The sequence below is a fragment of the Lemur catta genome, chromosome 3 (assembly GCF_020740605.2).
Source record: "Lemur catta isolate mLemCat1 chromosome 3, mLemCat1.pri, whole genome shotgun sequence".
NCBI lineage: Eukaryota > Metazoa > Chordata > Mammalia > Primates > Lemuridae > Lemur > Lemur catta.
This window is the reverse complement of record NC_059130.1, coordinates 74,304,218-74,320,833: the sequence shown is the minus strand read 5'-3', so window position 1 is coordinate 74,320,833 and position 16,616 is coordinate 74,304,218. Positions and strand designations below refer to the sequence as shown.

Sequence of the window (16,616 nt, the reverse complement as noted above, 5' to 3'; positions counted from 1 at the left end):
GTTTAGACTGAAAAAGGAAATTGATCAGAAAGCGGAAGTGAGGTACGGCAACAGCTGGATTGGTTTCTGTTTGCCCCGTTTGAACGCGGCTGAACAGTCGGCTGCTGTGATTGGCTGAAACTCGGCTGCTGTGATTGGCTGATATTCTCTACTTGCCGTGAGAGCAGCATAGTCCGTTGCACAACCACATACGGAGAAACCTGGCCAGGCTCTGTTCGGTGCCTCACGCCTGTAATCTCAGCACTTTGGGAGGCCCCGGGCCAGAGGATCCCTTGAGGCCAGGAGTTCGAGACTAGCTTGGGCAACATATTGAGGCCCCTGTCTCTACAAAAAATAAAAAATTATCTGGGTGGCATATATTTGTAGTTTCAGCGACTCAGGAGACTGAAGCGGGAAGACCCCTTGCTTCTCAGGTTGAGACCCGAAACCGGAAATACGAGGGCATTATTAGAGGGTTGGGCTTTTAGGCCCACCCCCTAACTTCCGGGGAGGGGAGAGGGGCTAAAGATCAATTTGATCACAGATGGCCAATGGTTTAATCAATCATGCCTACGTAAAAACCTGCGTAAAAGCCTCAAGAGACCTTGGGGGAACTTCCAGGCACATGGAACTTCCTGAAGGGTGGAGCTTGTGGACGGCGGGGAACTCTGTGTGCCTCTCCCCATGCCTGGCCTTACGCACCTCTTCGTATGTATCCTTTGCAGTAGCGTTTCTATTAGACCAGTAAATGTGTTTCCCTGAGTTTTGTGAGCCCTCTTAGCAAATGAATTGAGCCCAAAGAGGGGGTTGGGGAACCCCAACTTGAAGCCGGTCAGTCAGAAGTTCTGGAAGCTTGGACTTGTGATTCCTGTGTGTAGCGGGGGGATGCACACAGCATGGATAACATTCCAGTTAAGTTTAGTGTGATGTTGTGAAATATATGTATTCGGTTCTTTTTTTCCTGACCCATAGCTTCTAAAATCCTTGTAATCTTTAGAGTGATAAGAGCGCGCTTTATATGCTAATGAGATGACTGGTGACTGTAGGTTCCAGGATGGGGCGAGTTGCCAGGGGAAATTCCAACCCTCTAATCACAGGGTTGGAACTTTCAGCCCAGCACCCCAGCTGGAGAGGGGAGAGGGCTCTGTCTCCAAGGTTAAATTTATCCCTCAGCATTGCTTTGGTTGGTGTATGGGGAGGAAAACTTACACAGCAGGGGTCACAGAGTGTTCAGTGAGAGAATACGGATCTGAATCTGATATCCTTACGTGTAGCTAAGAGATTAAGGTTAACCCTATATAGGGTTGGGGGAAGTAGGGGAGATCAAAGGCTGGAGAGACCCCAAGACGGACCACCTCACCATTAGAGCACGGGTGTCCCTTCACAGTAATACGTTCCTGCAAGATACATAAGGACAGAAAAAGAGAAGCACAAATTGATTCTTTGAATAGGGGTGTAAAGTTTTAAGACCGGAGTCCACAGGAGGGGGGCGGTTCTTTCTCTGGCGCCGGCCAATCCAAAAAACCTTACATTTGGTGCCGAGACCCGGGAGGGTACTTTAACTTTCAGCTACGCTGCCCCCCTCCTGTGGACTCCGGTCTTAAAACCTTACAAGGAGCATTATACTGGTTAGTGACTTGAAAAATTCAAACTTGATTCTGTTGGAATTGTCGGTGGAAATACCCAAACTCTAAAATAATTTAGAGGTTTATTCTGAGCTGACTAAACTCGTGAACATGGCCCCATGAACATGGTCTCAAGAGGTCTTGAGGCTGGGCGTGGTGGCTCACCCTTGTAATTCTAGCACACTGGGAGGCCGAGGCGGGAGGATTGCTTGAGCTCAGGAGTTTGAGACCAGCCTGAGCAAGAGGGAGACCCGTCTCTACTAAAAATAGAAAGAAATTAGCTGGGCAACTAAAAATAGAAAAAATCAGCGGGGCATGGTGGCGCATACGTGTAATCCCAGCTATTCTGGTGGCTGAAGCAGGAGTATCGCTTGAGCCCAGGAGTTAGAGGTTAATGTGAGCTAGGCTGACGGCAGGGCACTGTAGCCTAGGTGACAGAGTGAGACTTGGCCTCGAAAAAGTAAAAGAGGTCTTGAGAAAATGTACCTGATGTGGCCAGTTGGTCTTATGCATTCGTGGAGACAATAATTACAGGTAAAACCATTAATCAGTATATGGCAGGTATACATTGGTTTGTCCCAAAAAGATGGGACATCTTGAAGGGGGGGCTTTCAAGTCATAGGTGGGTTTTAGAGATTCTTTAGTTGGCAATTAGTTAAAAGAATTAAGCTTTGCCTGGAGACCTGGAGTGAGTAGAAGGGAATGCTTGAGGTAAAGTAGGGAGGTCTTCTGTCATGTGACACATACTATAATCAGGTTGGAAAGTCAGCCATATTATGCCCAGCTAATAAAAACCCATTTAATGAGATTTCACCGTTTGTAGGTGTGACTCACCAGGCCTCTCAGAAAGGCATTTGGGCAAGAGAAAAAAAGAAAAGTCAGAGTTCAGTCCCCAGAATCACAGAATATCGTAGTTGATGTGTGTCAGCAATGTGTGTTGTATACATTAGAGGCCTCTTATTACTAGAAAGAGGCTTATTTAGCTTTTAAAAAGACATACGTACATCTCAGAAAGACAGAGAAAGCATTTACAATATCAAGTTTTCTAAAGACAATGTTAAAATGAAAGGAAAGGAGAAAGTTTTCCTGTTGGATAGAGGACAATTTTTGAATTTAAATTGTTTTTTATATTTGTATTTATTTACTCTGTCAGAGTTTCTTCTCTTGGATTATATTCCAATTCTGAGATCTTTTAGGGTGCTGATTAATTTCCTAGGGCTGCCTTAATAAAGTGTCACAAACTGGGTGTTTGCTCACAATCCTGGAGGCCAGAAATCCATAATCAGGATGTTGGCAGGGCCATACTGCCTCTGAAGTCTCTCGGGGAGGATGCTTCCTTGTCTCTCCCGGCTCTGGGTACCCTAAGGAGTTCCCTGGCTTGTGGCAGCATAACTCCAATCTCTGTCTTCACATGGCTATCTCCCCTCTGTGTCTATGCCTTTTTTCCTTATAAGGACCCCAACCATAGTGGATTAGGGCCCACTGTAATCCAGTATGACACCATTTTAACCTGATTACATCTATAAAGGCCCTATTTCCTGTAGAGGAGGAAAAGTATCTTTTGCTTCTACCCATGTTAGGTTCATTGGCTGGGGCCCCTATAACAAAAGACAGATTAACAAGAAAAAAGCATACAAATTCATTTAATGTAAGTTTTACATGACTTAGGAGCCTCCGTTAGGAAATGAAGACCTGAAGAAACAGTTAAAAACTGATTTTTTTTTTTTTCCTGAGGCAGAATCCTCGCTCTATCCCCTGGGCTGAAGTGCCGTGGTGTCAGCCTAGCTCACAGCAACCTCAAACTCCTGGGCTCAAGCGATTTTCCTGTCTTGGCTTCCCAAGTAGCTAGGACTACAGGCGTGTGCCACCATTCCCAGCTAATTTTTTCTATTTTTAGTTGCCTGGCTAATTATTTTTCTATTTTTTAGTAGAAATAGCGTTTCACTCTTGCTCAGGCTGAGTCTTGAACTCCTGGTCTCAAGTGATCCTCCTGCCTCAGCCTCCCAGAGAGCTAGGATTACAGGCGTGAGCCAGTTCCTGGCCAAAACCTGAGTATTTTTAATAGTAGGTTTGATGAACAGTGGACAGTCTGGAGAAATAGGATAGCACTAAGAGTATGAGGTAAGTATAGTAAACTCGGGGAACTTAGCAAGGCCTGTTTGTTCTGATTTCTCTCTGTGTCCCTTCATCTTTGGCAATAAGGATATTCCTTTCCTGTGGGTATAGTGAGGGCACAGGGTCTTATGACCTGCTTCAGGGAAAAGTTGGAAAATCCTTCCTAGGTTTTAAGACATGGTTCAAGGGAAAAGAGCTGGTGAAAGGCTTAGATACCTTCCTGCTTCTGCCGTTTTCTCAATTTCCTTCAGCTTAAAGCATTCAATATGCCAAGATGCTGTATTTTGGAGTAGTGCGTTCTGAACTCCATCATTCCAAATAAGGTCACATTCACAGGTACTGGGGGTTAAAACTTCAACATATCTTTTTGGGGGGGTACAATTCAACATACAACAGGTGCCAAGGTGTTTATGTTTATTGAGGACTGGAGTGTGTAGAATGGTATCTTGTCCTTCTAAAAAGCTGCTGAAACTTCATCAACCCCTTGAGATTCATTGACATTCCTCCATGCCATGCTTGGGACACAGAGATTTTGCCGGGACTGTCTAGGGTCCAGAAGGCACTAATCATTTTGCAGGTCCTGCATCCCCACGCTGTAGCATTCCAGGAGGCACCAACCAAGTTCCCTCCCCTCTGTGTCTCTGACACATTGCCTGGGGTTCCTTTGTTCTAGGAGCCACAGACCTCTCTGCCCTCATCCTCTTCTTCCATCTAGCCCGGGCTGTCTCTTTGTGATCTAGAGGAGAGCCTTTTCACTTCCTGATTCTCTAGGGCAAATTGGCTATTTGAAGAGAGATTTTCAGGGCGATTTTGCCTTCAGTCCTGCCAGATTCTTCCCCAGAGGCAACTAGCACAGAGCTGACTACCTATTTGCATGGCAGGCTATAGAAGGAGTTATATATGATAGATGAAGGCATCAAAATTTTACCCCAGTTGCATGAGAATTGAAGTGTAAGTAAAAAGAGAGTGTTCTTTATTAGCAAAAAGTTAAAACAACAACAAAAGAACATTTGCACTCTCCTCTCATATAGAATTACACTCTTCTTTGCTTGCCCCAGATCACTCTGGGTTGATACTGCCTTTGGATGCACAATGTGAAGTACTGATTCATCCAGCATTTCTTCCCCACCACCTCCTTTCTTCCTCTTCATGAGAATTATTTTTCTGGGTTTTTTTTTCCCTTCCATTTACTGCTTACAAACCAATTTGCTTCATCTCAAGCCGTCTCCTTACACAAGTGCACACATCTTACCCAGGTCCTTTTCTGCCTCTAACCTAATTATACCATGAAATTCTCTTTCTCTAGACTTGTCGTGTGCTCAAAAGTGGCCCTAATTACAAATGATGGGTATAAGGACACTCTAATGACATACTTAGAGATAGGAAAAAGAGAGCTATTAAGTGTTCATGGAAAATGAAGACATTGTACGAACGGTGCCATCGCTTACAAAGTCCTTCAAAGTTCTCAGAAGTCCTCTTCAGAATCTCTGTGAAACTTTCCGTATACCTCTCCATCTTTCTTCAATCATGGCTGTCCCTATTGAAGTAGCATCGTACGAGATAAGTAAATTCAAGTATTCGTTCTATCTCTGGGAAGGACGTTAGAGATATTTTATACTGAGGAAACTAAGACTCAGAGAAGGAAAGTTACTTGCTGAAGATCACATGGCTGGCCGATGATAGAGGATTTGTGTTAAACCTCCTTCCTCTCTGCTTAGCACTCTTTCTAGCACCTCATGTTGTCTTATACTCTGATGCTTAATTTTTCTGTCTGATTTAATAATACTGGTGGCAAATAGAGCCCGTCTATTCATGTAGTTAATATTAACTGAGCCCCTATTATGTGTCAGACACTGTTTTAAGCATTGGAGGGGCAGAGGTGAACAAGGCACACACAGCTCCTGCTCTTGCTGAGTTGACTATTTTTGAAAAAGACACAAAGAAAAGCAAATAACTAATTCAATGTAATGTCTGCCGTGAGAGTTGACAGGTTGATAATGGGAGCACTCTCAATAGTGCTTACTTGGGACAAGCCTCTCAATGAAGTGAAATTTACTTGGCAGCATTTTAGCCAGATACAGGGTTAAATGACATTTGTGGGCTACTCTAGGAACAATGCTAAAACTATTCTAAGTTGTAAAGAAGTAACTTAGGAATTTTGTTAGAACACAGTATATTTTACAAGGTGAAAATGAAACTTGTTTCCTGATAATGTTGCCCATGAGGATTTGGCCACAGGCATGACACAGAAAGGTCAGCAATAACAAAGATGACCTGAAATTCTTAAGAGCATACCATCACCATACCCTCAGGTGTCTGTACACCCAGACACAGACCAACAACATAGCAGACATTCAAAAAGTATTTTTAAAATTAATAAATGGACAAATTTTCTTAAACTTTCAAATATCAGTAGGAAGAACAATGAGAAAAAAAAATCCTACGCCACATTATCTTAATTTTTACTGAGAAGGAAATACTAATTGTTACAGTGGACCATTTTAAGATTGTTCATTGCAAGTGTGTAGAAATACAGTTGATTTTTGTTTATTATCTTGCATTCCACAACCTTGTTGGACTTGCTGATTAGTTGTTTTTTAGTGGATTAATTAGGATCTTCTATATACAAGATCATGTCTTTTGCAAATGGAGATTGTTTTACTTCTTCCTTTAAAATCTGAGCACACTTTATTTCTTTTTCTTGCCTATTTTTCTGGCTAAAACTGCCGGTATGTTGTATGTTGAATAGAAGTGGTGAGAGAAGGCATCCTTGTCTTATTCCTGATCTTAGAGAGAAAGCACCTAGTCTTTCACCATTAAGTACGTTATTAGGTATAGGTTTTTTGTAGCAGCTTTTTGTTAGGTTGAAGAAATTACCTTCTATAGCTACATTGTTGAGTATTTCTGTCATAAAGGAATGTTGAATCTTGTCAAGTGCTTTTTCTGTATTTATGGAAATGATTATATGGTTTTATATTTTATTCTGTTGATATGGTATATTACATTAATTGATTTTCAGATATTAAACTAACTATGCATTCCTGGGGTAAATCCCACTTGGTCATGTTGTATGCTTTATATATTGCTAGGCTAGGTTTGCTGGTATTTTATTGAGAATATTTTGTATCCATATTCATAAGAAATACTGGTCCATAATTTTTTCTTCTGATGTCTATGTCTGGTTTTGGTGTCAAGGCAATATTGGCCTTACTGAACAATTTTAAAAGTGTTCTCTCCTCTCTCTATATATGTATATATTTTGGAAGAGTTTGTGAAGAATTGGCATTAATTCTCCAAGTATTTGGTAGAATTTAACAGTTAAGCCATCTGTACCTAGACTCTTTTTGTGGTTAGTTTTTTGATTACTAATTCAGTTCTTCACTTGATACAGGTCTATTCAGTTTGTCTATTTCTTCTAAAGTCAGTTTCAGTAGTTTATGTTTTTCTAGGAATTTGTCCATTTCACCTAAGTCGTCTACTTTATTGGCATACAATTTTTCAGAGTATTTCTTTATAATTCTTTTTATTTCTGTAACGTTGGCAATAAATTCATTACTTTCAGTCCTGACTCTAGTAATTTGAGTCTTCATTCATTTTTTTCTTGGTCAGTCCAGCTTAAGATTTTCCAATTTTGTTGAGCTTTTCAAAGAACCAACTTTTTTGTTTTCTACTGACTTTATTGTTTATCAATTCTCTATTTCATTAATGCCCATTCTTTATACTTTTTTTTCTGCTTGCTTTGGGTTTAGTTTGTCCTTCTTTTGCCAGTGCCTTCAGGTGGAAGCAGAGGTTATTGGTTTGAGATCTTTTTTTTTTTTTTTTTTTTTTTTTTTGAGACAGAGTCCCACTTTGTTGCCCGGGCTAGAGTGAGTGCCGTGGCGTCAGCCTAGCTCACAGCAACCTCAGACTCCTGGGCTTTAAGCGATCCTACTGCCTCAGCCTCCCGAGTAGCTGGGACTACAGGCATGAGCCACCATGCCCGGCTAATTTTTTTGTATATATATTTTTAGTTGGCCAGATAATTTCTTTCTATTTTTAGTAGAGACGGGGTCTCACTCTTGCTCAGGCTGGTCTCGAACTCCTGACCTCGAGCGATCCACCCGCCTCGGCCTCCCAGAGCTAGGATTACAGGCGTGAGCCACCGCGCCCGGCCCTTTCTTTTTTCTTGATATAGGCATTTATGTGTTTCTCTTCAGGTACAACTTTAGGTGTATCTCATAAGTTTTGATATTTTGCATTTTCGTCTTTATTCTTCTCCAAATCCTTTCCAATTTTCCTTTTTATTTCTTCTTTGATACATTGGTAGTTTAAGAGTATGTTGATTAATTTCTGCCTATTTATAATTTTCCCAGATTTCTGTTATTAATTTCTAATTTCATTCCATATGGTCAAAGAATATATTTTGTGTTATATCTACCCTTTTAAATTCATTGAGTTTTTTTATGGCCTGGTATATGGTCTATCCTGGAGAATATTCTATGTACACTGGAGAGAATATATATATTCTGCTCTTTTTGGGTGGAATGTTCTATAATTGTCTGTTAGATCTAGTTGGTTTATAGTACTGAGTGTTCCATTTTCTTGGAACTTTTGTCTAATTGTTCTGTTCATTATTTAAAGTGGAGTATTGAAATTTGCAATTATTTTTGTTGAAACGTCTATTTGCCTCTTTATTTCTGTCAATTTTTGCTTCATGTATTTTGGTGCTCTGCTATTAGATACACAATGTTTATAATTATGTATTCCTGATGGACTGACCGTTTTAAAAATCATTGTGAAATGTCCTTCTATCTCTAGTAACATTCTTTAACATCTATTTTGTCTGATATTAGTATAGCCACTTCAGCTTTCTTATGGTTGTTTGCATAATAGATATTCTTTTCCATCCTTTTACTTTCAGTCTATTTGTATCTTTGAATCTAAAGTGTTTCCTGTGGACAACATATAGTTGGAATGTGTTTTATCTAGTCTGCAATCTCTGCCCTTTGAGCAGATTGTTCTGTCCATTCAAATAGTTGTTATTATTGATATGGTTGGATTTACCTCTGCTATGTTACTTTTTTTTCCTATATGTCTCATGTCTCTTTTGTCACTATTCCTTGATTGTTTTTTTTTTTTGCATTGAGAGAGTATGTTTTTAATGTAGCATTTAAATTTCTTTAATGATTTTTTAAACTTTTAAAAAAATTTATTTCTTGATTGGTTGCTTTAGGACTTAACATACACATCTTATCAGAGTCAGCTTCAGGCTCATACTAACTTAATTCCAGTGAAATATAGGTATGTTACTTCTAGATAGGTTTATTCCCTTTTCTCCTTTTTTTGGCATTATTTTTTATACACTTACTATCTGTAGATGTTATAAACACTACTTGCTCTAATTATTACTTTATATCTTTTAAAGAAGATGAGAGAAGGAAGGAAAACTAGTATATATTTATAGCTTTTGTTATATAAAGCTTCTTATTTATCATTTCTGCTTCTCTTAATTTGTTCTTGTGGATTCAAGTTACGATCTGAAGTCATTTCCTTAGCTCAATGAGCTTAATATGAATCTTCATGAGAATTGTAGAATATATAATGTATAATAAATGAGCAGTTAGAAAAGAAACTGTTTATGGAATATGATCTATATTATAGACTGTAGTAGGTGCTTTGTGCAGTCATGCACTGCACAATGACATTTTGCTCAATGACCAACCACATATATGATTGTGGTCCTATAAGATTATAATGGAGCTGAAAATTTTCTATCACCTAGTGATGTCATAGCCGTTGTAACATTGTAGCACAACACAGTATTCAGGTATTTGTAGTGATGCTGGTGTAAACAAACCTACTGCACTGTCAATCATATAAAAGTATAGCACATACAATGATGGGTAGCACATAATACTTGATAATGTTAATAAAGGACTATGTTACTGGCTTATATATTTACTATACTATACTTTTTATCATTATTTTAGAGCGTACTCCTTCTACTTATATAAAAAACAGTAGAACGGCCTCAGGCAGGTCCTTCAGAATATTTTCCAGAAGAAGGCATTGTCATCGTGGCAGATGACAGCTCCATGTGTATTACTGCCCCTGAAGACCTTCCAGTGGGACAAGGTTTGGAGGTGGAAGGCAGCGATGTTGATGGTCCTGACCCTGTGTAGGCCTAGGTTAATGTGTGTATTTGTATCTTAGTTGTTAACAAAAAAATTTCAAAAGTAAAAAATTTTAAAAATATAAAAAGCTTATGAAATAAGGATATAAAGAAAGAAAAATATTTTTGTATAACCATATAATGTGTTTGTATTTTAAGATAAATGATATTACAAGAGTCAAAAAATTTTAAAGTTTATAAAGTAACAATTTACAGTAAGCTAAGGTTATTATTGAAGAAAGAAAATTTCTGAAATAAATTTATTATAGCTTAACTGTACAGTGTTTATGAAGTCTACAGTGGTGCGCAGTAACATCCTAGACCTTTGAAATCACTCATCACTCACTCACTGACTCACCCGGAGCAACTTCCAGCCCTGCAAGCTCCATTCATGGTAAATGCCCTGTACAGGTGTACCATTTTTTATCTTTTATACTACACTTTTACTGTACCTTTTCTATGTTTAGATACACAAATACTTACCATTGTGTTACAGTTGCCTATTCAGTACAGTGTCATGCTGTACAGGTTTGTAGCCTGGGAGCAATAGACTGTACCCTATAGCCTAGGTGTGTAGTAGGCTGCACCATCTAGGTTTGTGTAAGTGCACTCTATGATACTCATACAACGAAATCACCTAACAACACATTTCTCAGAATGTGTCTCCATTAGTAAGCTATACATGACTACATATGTTTAGCATGTAATTCTCAAAATATAATACTTCTTCTAAATGGCTAAGTAACTGCTGTTGGCCATTTAACAGATGAGGAAACTAAAATTTTAAGAGATGATGCAGCTCCTTTCTAATCATCTATACTACTTAACACTTAATCAAATGTGTTTTAATCTCTCTCTCACATCTGTGCATCAGCACGTGCTAATTCCTCTCTGCCTGAAACTTGTTTCCCTACTGCAGTCGAACTCCTGCTCGTCCTTCAGGACTGAGCTCAAGTGCCACCCCCTAGAGAAGCATTCCCTGGTCTTTCAGTGCAAAATTGTTAATAGTCTGTAATATTTAGGTCAAGAGAAATATGGAAAATTCAATTGCATTCAGAGTAGCTGCTCAATAAATACTTGTTGAACCAATGGCACACAATCACATATTAAAAGTGTCTGCTCATCTGTGTATTTGTCAAGACTCTTTTCGTTGCAAGTGATAGGAAAACAAGTCAAACTTGCTTAAACAGAAAAGGAGAGCTTATTTGTTCTTAAACTAAAAAGGCCCCAGGTAGCTGGCCTCAATCATGGCCATATTTTGGTGCTCAAATGATATTGTTAGTGACGTCATTAGTTATCCTCTCTTCCTCCACCTCTCAGCTCTGTTTCCCTCTGTAGTAGCTTCTTCATTAGGCCTCTCTATCAAGATGAAAGCAGACTCACAAGTAGCTTCCATTCTACCAGATCAACAACTCCAGAAGAAAGAGAATGCTTCCAAATGATTTGGCTACAGAAAACTCCAGTAGGGTTCTTACTGGCACAGCTTAGTTTGTGTTCATCCCTCATTTATTATGTGGCCGAGGGATGGTATATTTTGATTGGTGAGGTGCAATAGTAGTCTTTATCCAAAGCACGTGAACTAAAAGTTTTAAAGAGACTATTCCTCAAAGGAAATATCAGGGTGCTACCATCATAGGAGGCAAGGGCTGCCAGGCAGCTCTGTTAGCAGGGAGCTCCTGAGTGTCAGGAACTGCATCTTTCCTTTCTCAATTTCCTCAGCCTAGCACATAGTAGGTACTAAGCATATGCTAAAGGATTCAACTCAGAAATGCATGGTCCCTAAATCATGTATTCTGCTACCCAAAGCTGGAAAAAGCACTGGCTGAGTCATAGAAATTAGAGAGCAGTCTCTAAGAGAAAGAGCCAACTACCCTGATTGTTTCCCCCTTCCCGTCTTCTCCTCCTCCTTTCCCTCTTTTTTCCCTTCTCTCCTTCTTCCTTCCTTCCTTCTTTCTCCTCCTCCTCTCTCTCAAGCATAATACCATAATCATAAAGGTAGATCTCACCAGAGGTTTGGTATAAACAGAGTAAACCGTATACCTAGAAATAGGGTGGAGAACGTCGCACCAAGAAGAGAGGAGGTAGATCTGCAGAACAGGGGGAGACAGTCCGAGAGACTTAGGAGGACAAGACTGAGACCAATGTATGAAACCTCCCTGGAGGCAGATTTCAGCTCAATATAAGGAAGAATTCTTATTACCATCAGAGTCTTACGGATGGGATGTGTGTGGTTGTAACAGTTTTACTTTTCCCCAGAAGCTGAACCTGAGACAGGGATTTGGGTGCCAGCATGGTAGTCTCCCCTTGTCCGCAGGTTTGCTTTCCCCAGTTCAGTTATCTGCAGTCAACTGTGGTCCGAAAATATTAAAAGGAAAATTCCAGAAATAAATGATTCAAAGTTTTAGATCTTGCACTGTCTCTCTGCGTCCTGGGATGTGAGTCATCCCTTTGTTCAACATATCCGTGCTATAAATACTACCTGCCCATCAGTTGCTTAGGAGCCAGCTTAGTCATTGGATTGACTGTCTCAGTATCATGGTGTTTGCATTTGAGTCATCCTAATTTTACTTACTAATGGCCCCAAAGCACAAGAGTAGTGATGCTGTGAAATTGTTACAATTGTTATGTATTATTATGAGTCATTGTTGTTAACGTCTCGTCTTACTGTGCCTACTTTATAAATTAAACTTTATTGTAGGTATGTATGGATAGGAAAAAGCATAGTTTCTATGGGGTTTGGTACTATCTGCAGTTTCAGGCATCCACTTGGGGTCTTGGAATGTTTCCCCCACAGCTGAGTGGGGGGCTACTGGACTTTAATTGGGAGGTGAAGAGAGATCATGGGGAGAGGAGTGAGGAAGAGTGACAGAAGGAACATGGCCAAGAAAGGACACTTTATCAAGCCGGCCACCACTGTCGACAACTGGAGCTTAATCACTGGGGAGACTCTGGGAGCAGTGTAAGGCGTGCAGCTCAAAGCCGTCCCACTCACAGGACGAGGGAGCAGAGTGTTTACACACGGGCCCTGAGGGTCCTTTGTTCCCTAGCACTTCAGGGCCCCCTTCTGGGAGGCAAGGTAGGCTCTGGCAGCCGGAGAATGGCAAGGAAGTGCAGGTGCTGGTGGTTGGGAATCAGGTCGGAGTGCACCGAAGCGGTAGGGGCCCGGGATCTGGTGGGGGGAGGGCACGACAGCACCTGCTATGCATTTATTGGGCACTTTATGGTATGCCAGGCACTTGGTACACGTTATCCTATTTTTTTCTCAGTGCAACCCGGTCAAGTAAATATTATTTTATTCATCTTATAGATGAAGAAACCAAGACTCTGAGAAGACAGGTAACTTATGGTGCAGCTAGAATGAGGCAAGGCTCAAGGTCAAACTCCAGTCTGTCTCATTCTAAAATGTCACCGTTTTAGTCTGGGTTCTCCAGAGAGACACAACTGATAACATAGAGATACTTGAAAAGGGATTTAGTAAGGGGAATTGACTCACTTGATTATGGAGGCTGAGAGGTCCCATGATAGGCTGTCTGCAAGCTGGAGAACCAGGAAAGCTGGTAACATGGCTGGGTCCAAGTCTGAAGGCCTTAGAACCAGGGAAGCTGACGGTGTGACTGTCTGAGGCCGAGGACCCAAGGGCCCAGAGGGCTTCGTTGCAAGTCCTGGCTGGAGTCCAAAGGCTGGAGAACCTGGAGTTCTGATGTCCAAGGGCAGGAGAAAAGGGCATCCTTCTACCAGGAGAGAGAGAATTCACCCTTCCTCTGCCTTTTCTTTTTCCTATCTGGGCCTCCAGACAATTGGATGGTGCCCACTCACATGGAGGGCGGATCTTCCCCACTCAGTCCACGACTCACTCGCCTGTCTCTGAAAACACCCTCAGAGACACACCTGGGGCAGCCCAATCATTCTAATCGAAAGTAAAACCACCTGGGTTTCCCTCTCGGCAGAAGAGGGACAGGCTCAGCGCCTGGTGAAACACTGAGAATAAGTAACACCTTACTGCCTATCAGGGTATCCCTTAATCGAGTCGAGCTGACAGCCCAAATCAACCATTACCCCCACCCTTGCTGCCTCTCAGGCAGTGGTTCTAAGCTGAAAGTGCGTGACAAACCTGTAGGAATGTTGCAGGGGGGTTGGGGCTCGTGGTTATGAGCTCCCACCAGCCACAAAAAAGCAGCTTGAAGGTCGAGTGTGGGCAGTGGCTGGGGAGACAGAATTTGTCCTTTTTGGAAATGCCAGAGAGGGTGGCAGGAAGAAGCGTGACAGTGTCTGTGAGCTGATTAGAGGTCAGTTTCAGGGCTGCTGGATGCCAGGTCCCGGAGAAACTTCTTTCTGAGATCGAGTTTATGGAACCCAAGAAGGATGAGGAGGGAAGTCTGGGCGTTGACTGGACAGGAGTGAAAGAGCAAGGCTGGTGGGGAAGGGCTCTGTCTCAGAGGTCAGTCGGGACGCGGGCTGGAGCACTGTCCTGCCTCTACTATAAGGCCCCGCATGAGAATGAGTGGCTATTGTCCAGGGACCAATTTTCTGGATTTCCCTGGACACACATTCCTGGCAGCAGTTTGTTGGGCATAGAGAACCCCAGCCTTACACAGACCGGGGCTTCCGTCTGAACTTGATTCACTTACAGGTTTACTAGGTTGAATAGTGTTGCCCCAAAATTCATGATCATATTCATGTGAATGTGACCTTATTTGGAAATAGGGTCCTTCCAAGTGTAATCAAATTAAGAGGAGGTCATACTGGATTAGGGCATACCCTTACCCAAAGACTGGTGTCCTTAGAAGAAGAGAAATTTGGATACAGTGACACACAAGAGGGGAACTCGACCATGTGAAGATGGAGGCAGAGGTTGCTCAGGATTGCTGGCAACCATGAGAAGCTAGAAGGGGCATGGAAGGATTCTTCCCTAGAGCCTTCAGAGAGGATGGCCTTGTTGACACCTTGATTTCGGATTTCTAGCCTCCAGAACTGTGAGAAGATAAATTCCAGTTGTTTTTAGCTGCCCAGTTTGTCATAAGTTTTTTTATGGTGTTTTTTATTTTTTATTTTTTTACTGAAACGAATATAGTAGCTATGTGATGACAACTTCTCTGAGCCTCAGTTTCTTCCTTTACAAACTTGAGATAAAAGCAGACACATATAATGGGGTTGTCTCAAACCCCCAGTTCGATAAATGTGAGTGCCCTTTGAGAAAACGCAGAGGGAAGAGGTGCCCCGTGGCCCCCCTGCCCACTGCTACTGTCTGCCAGCAGCGCCTGAGAAAATTAGCTCTGGCCTGTTCATGTGAACATTTTTCTCTTTTCACTGCTGCAGCTCCCTTCTGGCTCTTTCTTTCCAGACAGAGAAAGCTGTCCGGGGGGTACCAATTGCTCCTGGAAGCCAGACCGGTTTTAGCCGGTGATAAATGGATTGCTGCCCATAGAAGAGCTGCTGTCTGATGTCAGAGATGGCTAGGCACTAATTAAGGGGTTCCTGTGTTTACAGGAAGATGGGGAAATAAATGTCAAGACTGCAGTGCTCTGGCTGCTGTTTTAACAGGGTGGAGGCCAACTATGATGCCTGGTATCTGAGAGGGTGTCGGGGACAGGCTGCTCAGAGCCACCCAGGTCCTCACATGGATGCGGCAAGCAAGGCCTGGTGTCCAGGGTGGGTGGTCTCCCTCACTCCTGTATTTCCTCAGCCCTCATCTCTCCCCACTTACACTTTGTTATAGGAGGAGGAAAAAAGAAGTGAGGAAAATCCTTTCTAGTTAAATTGACACATTTATAAAGAAGCCACGTTTCCAATCTCTAGCCTGGTTTCTCATGATCCCCTGCCATCCCACTGTTGATATTTGAAACTGATAGATCAGTCTTTGTAGGCAGATCCTAAGAGGCGGCTTGGATTTTGGAGGGTCAGGACATTAAAGAGCCTTGTGGGGAGTGGGGGGCAGGCAGCCTGCACTCCCGTCTTGTGCCCATGCCAGACAGAGGCTGTGGCAGGAGAAAGCAAATGAAGGAACAGAGGAAGGAGTCTGAGGGGATATTTGACATTCTCGTCACTGCCAAAGAGCCAGGCAGACCCCATCCGGGACTGACAGCTGTGACACAGGGATTGATTGGCCAGAGTACCTAGCCTAAAGTTGGCTGCAAATCAAAACCTTGTGTTTTTCTGCCAGACTCTCAGCCAAGAGCTTAATTAGCTAGAAGGGTCAAAGGGACTGAACCCCCACACTGTGATCCTGACCTATCATTCCTAGCTCTGGAAGCCTTCTGTTGCACTTGAGTCGCTGGATATCCAACATAGAGCCTCAGGTTCAAAGGGATATGGGGAAGAGAAGACTGAGTAGGCTGCTGGGGGTGTCGGGGGACACCCCTGGGGAAAAGCAGCTCCCAACGGAGTCCTAGGAAAGGGGCCCTGATTAGGACAGTAATCTGGCAGAATACTAATTGCAGAAATGTTTCCAAAAATTTTCATTTTTTCTTGTAAGAGGGCTGACAGCTCAGCAAGAATTAAAATAACCATTACAGTTGCCATTTTTCAAGTGTTCCTTCATACCTGCAAGTCTGCATACATCTTGTATATTCCTTACAGTAACCCTGCAATATAGATGTCATTGCATCTAACCCACTGGATAAATGAGGAAACTGAGGCTCAGAGATGCTAATCAAGGTATGCAAGAGCACACAAAATTTAATTAAGTAGAAGAGGCAGGAATATAATTCAGCCTGATTCCACGGTCTATGGTCTTACTGCTCTCTCAG

General features: G+C 42.0%; 1 protein-coding gene across 15 annotated transcripts in view; it reads left to right on the top strand.

Annotated features, from left to right (window-relative positions):
• The first annotated feature begins 421 nt into the window (after positions 1-421).
• LOC123635533 overlaps positions 422-16,616 on the top strand; it is a 76,475-nt gene continuing 60,280 nt past the window's right edge. For 11 of the 15 annotated variants that reach the window (XR_006734147.1, XR_006734145.1, XR_006734144.1 and 8 more), the window contains exon 1: positions 422-687. Coding sequence is in view for 3 of the 15 variants with exons in the window: in XM_045547780.1 (XP_045403736.1) it covers positions 524-687 (164 nt within the window). In the remaining 12 variants the exon portion in view is untranslated. Of the gene's footprint in view, positions 692-3,707; positions 3,726-16,616 lie in introns of those variants that run through there. The other 4 variants (XR_006734150.1, XR_006734149.1, XR_006734151.1 and 1 more) reach the window with 4 other exon arrangements.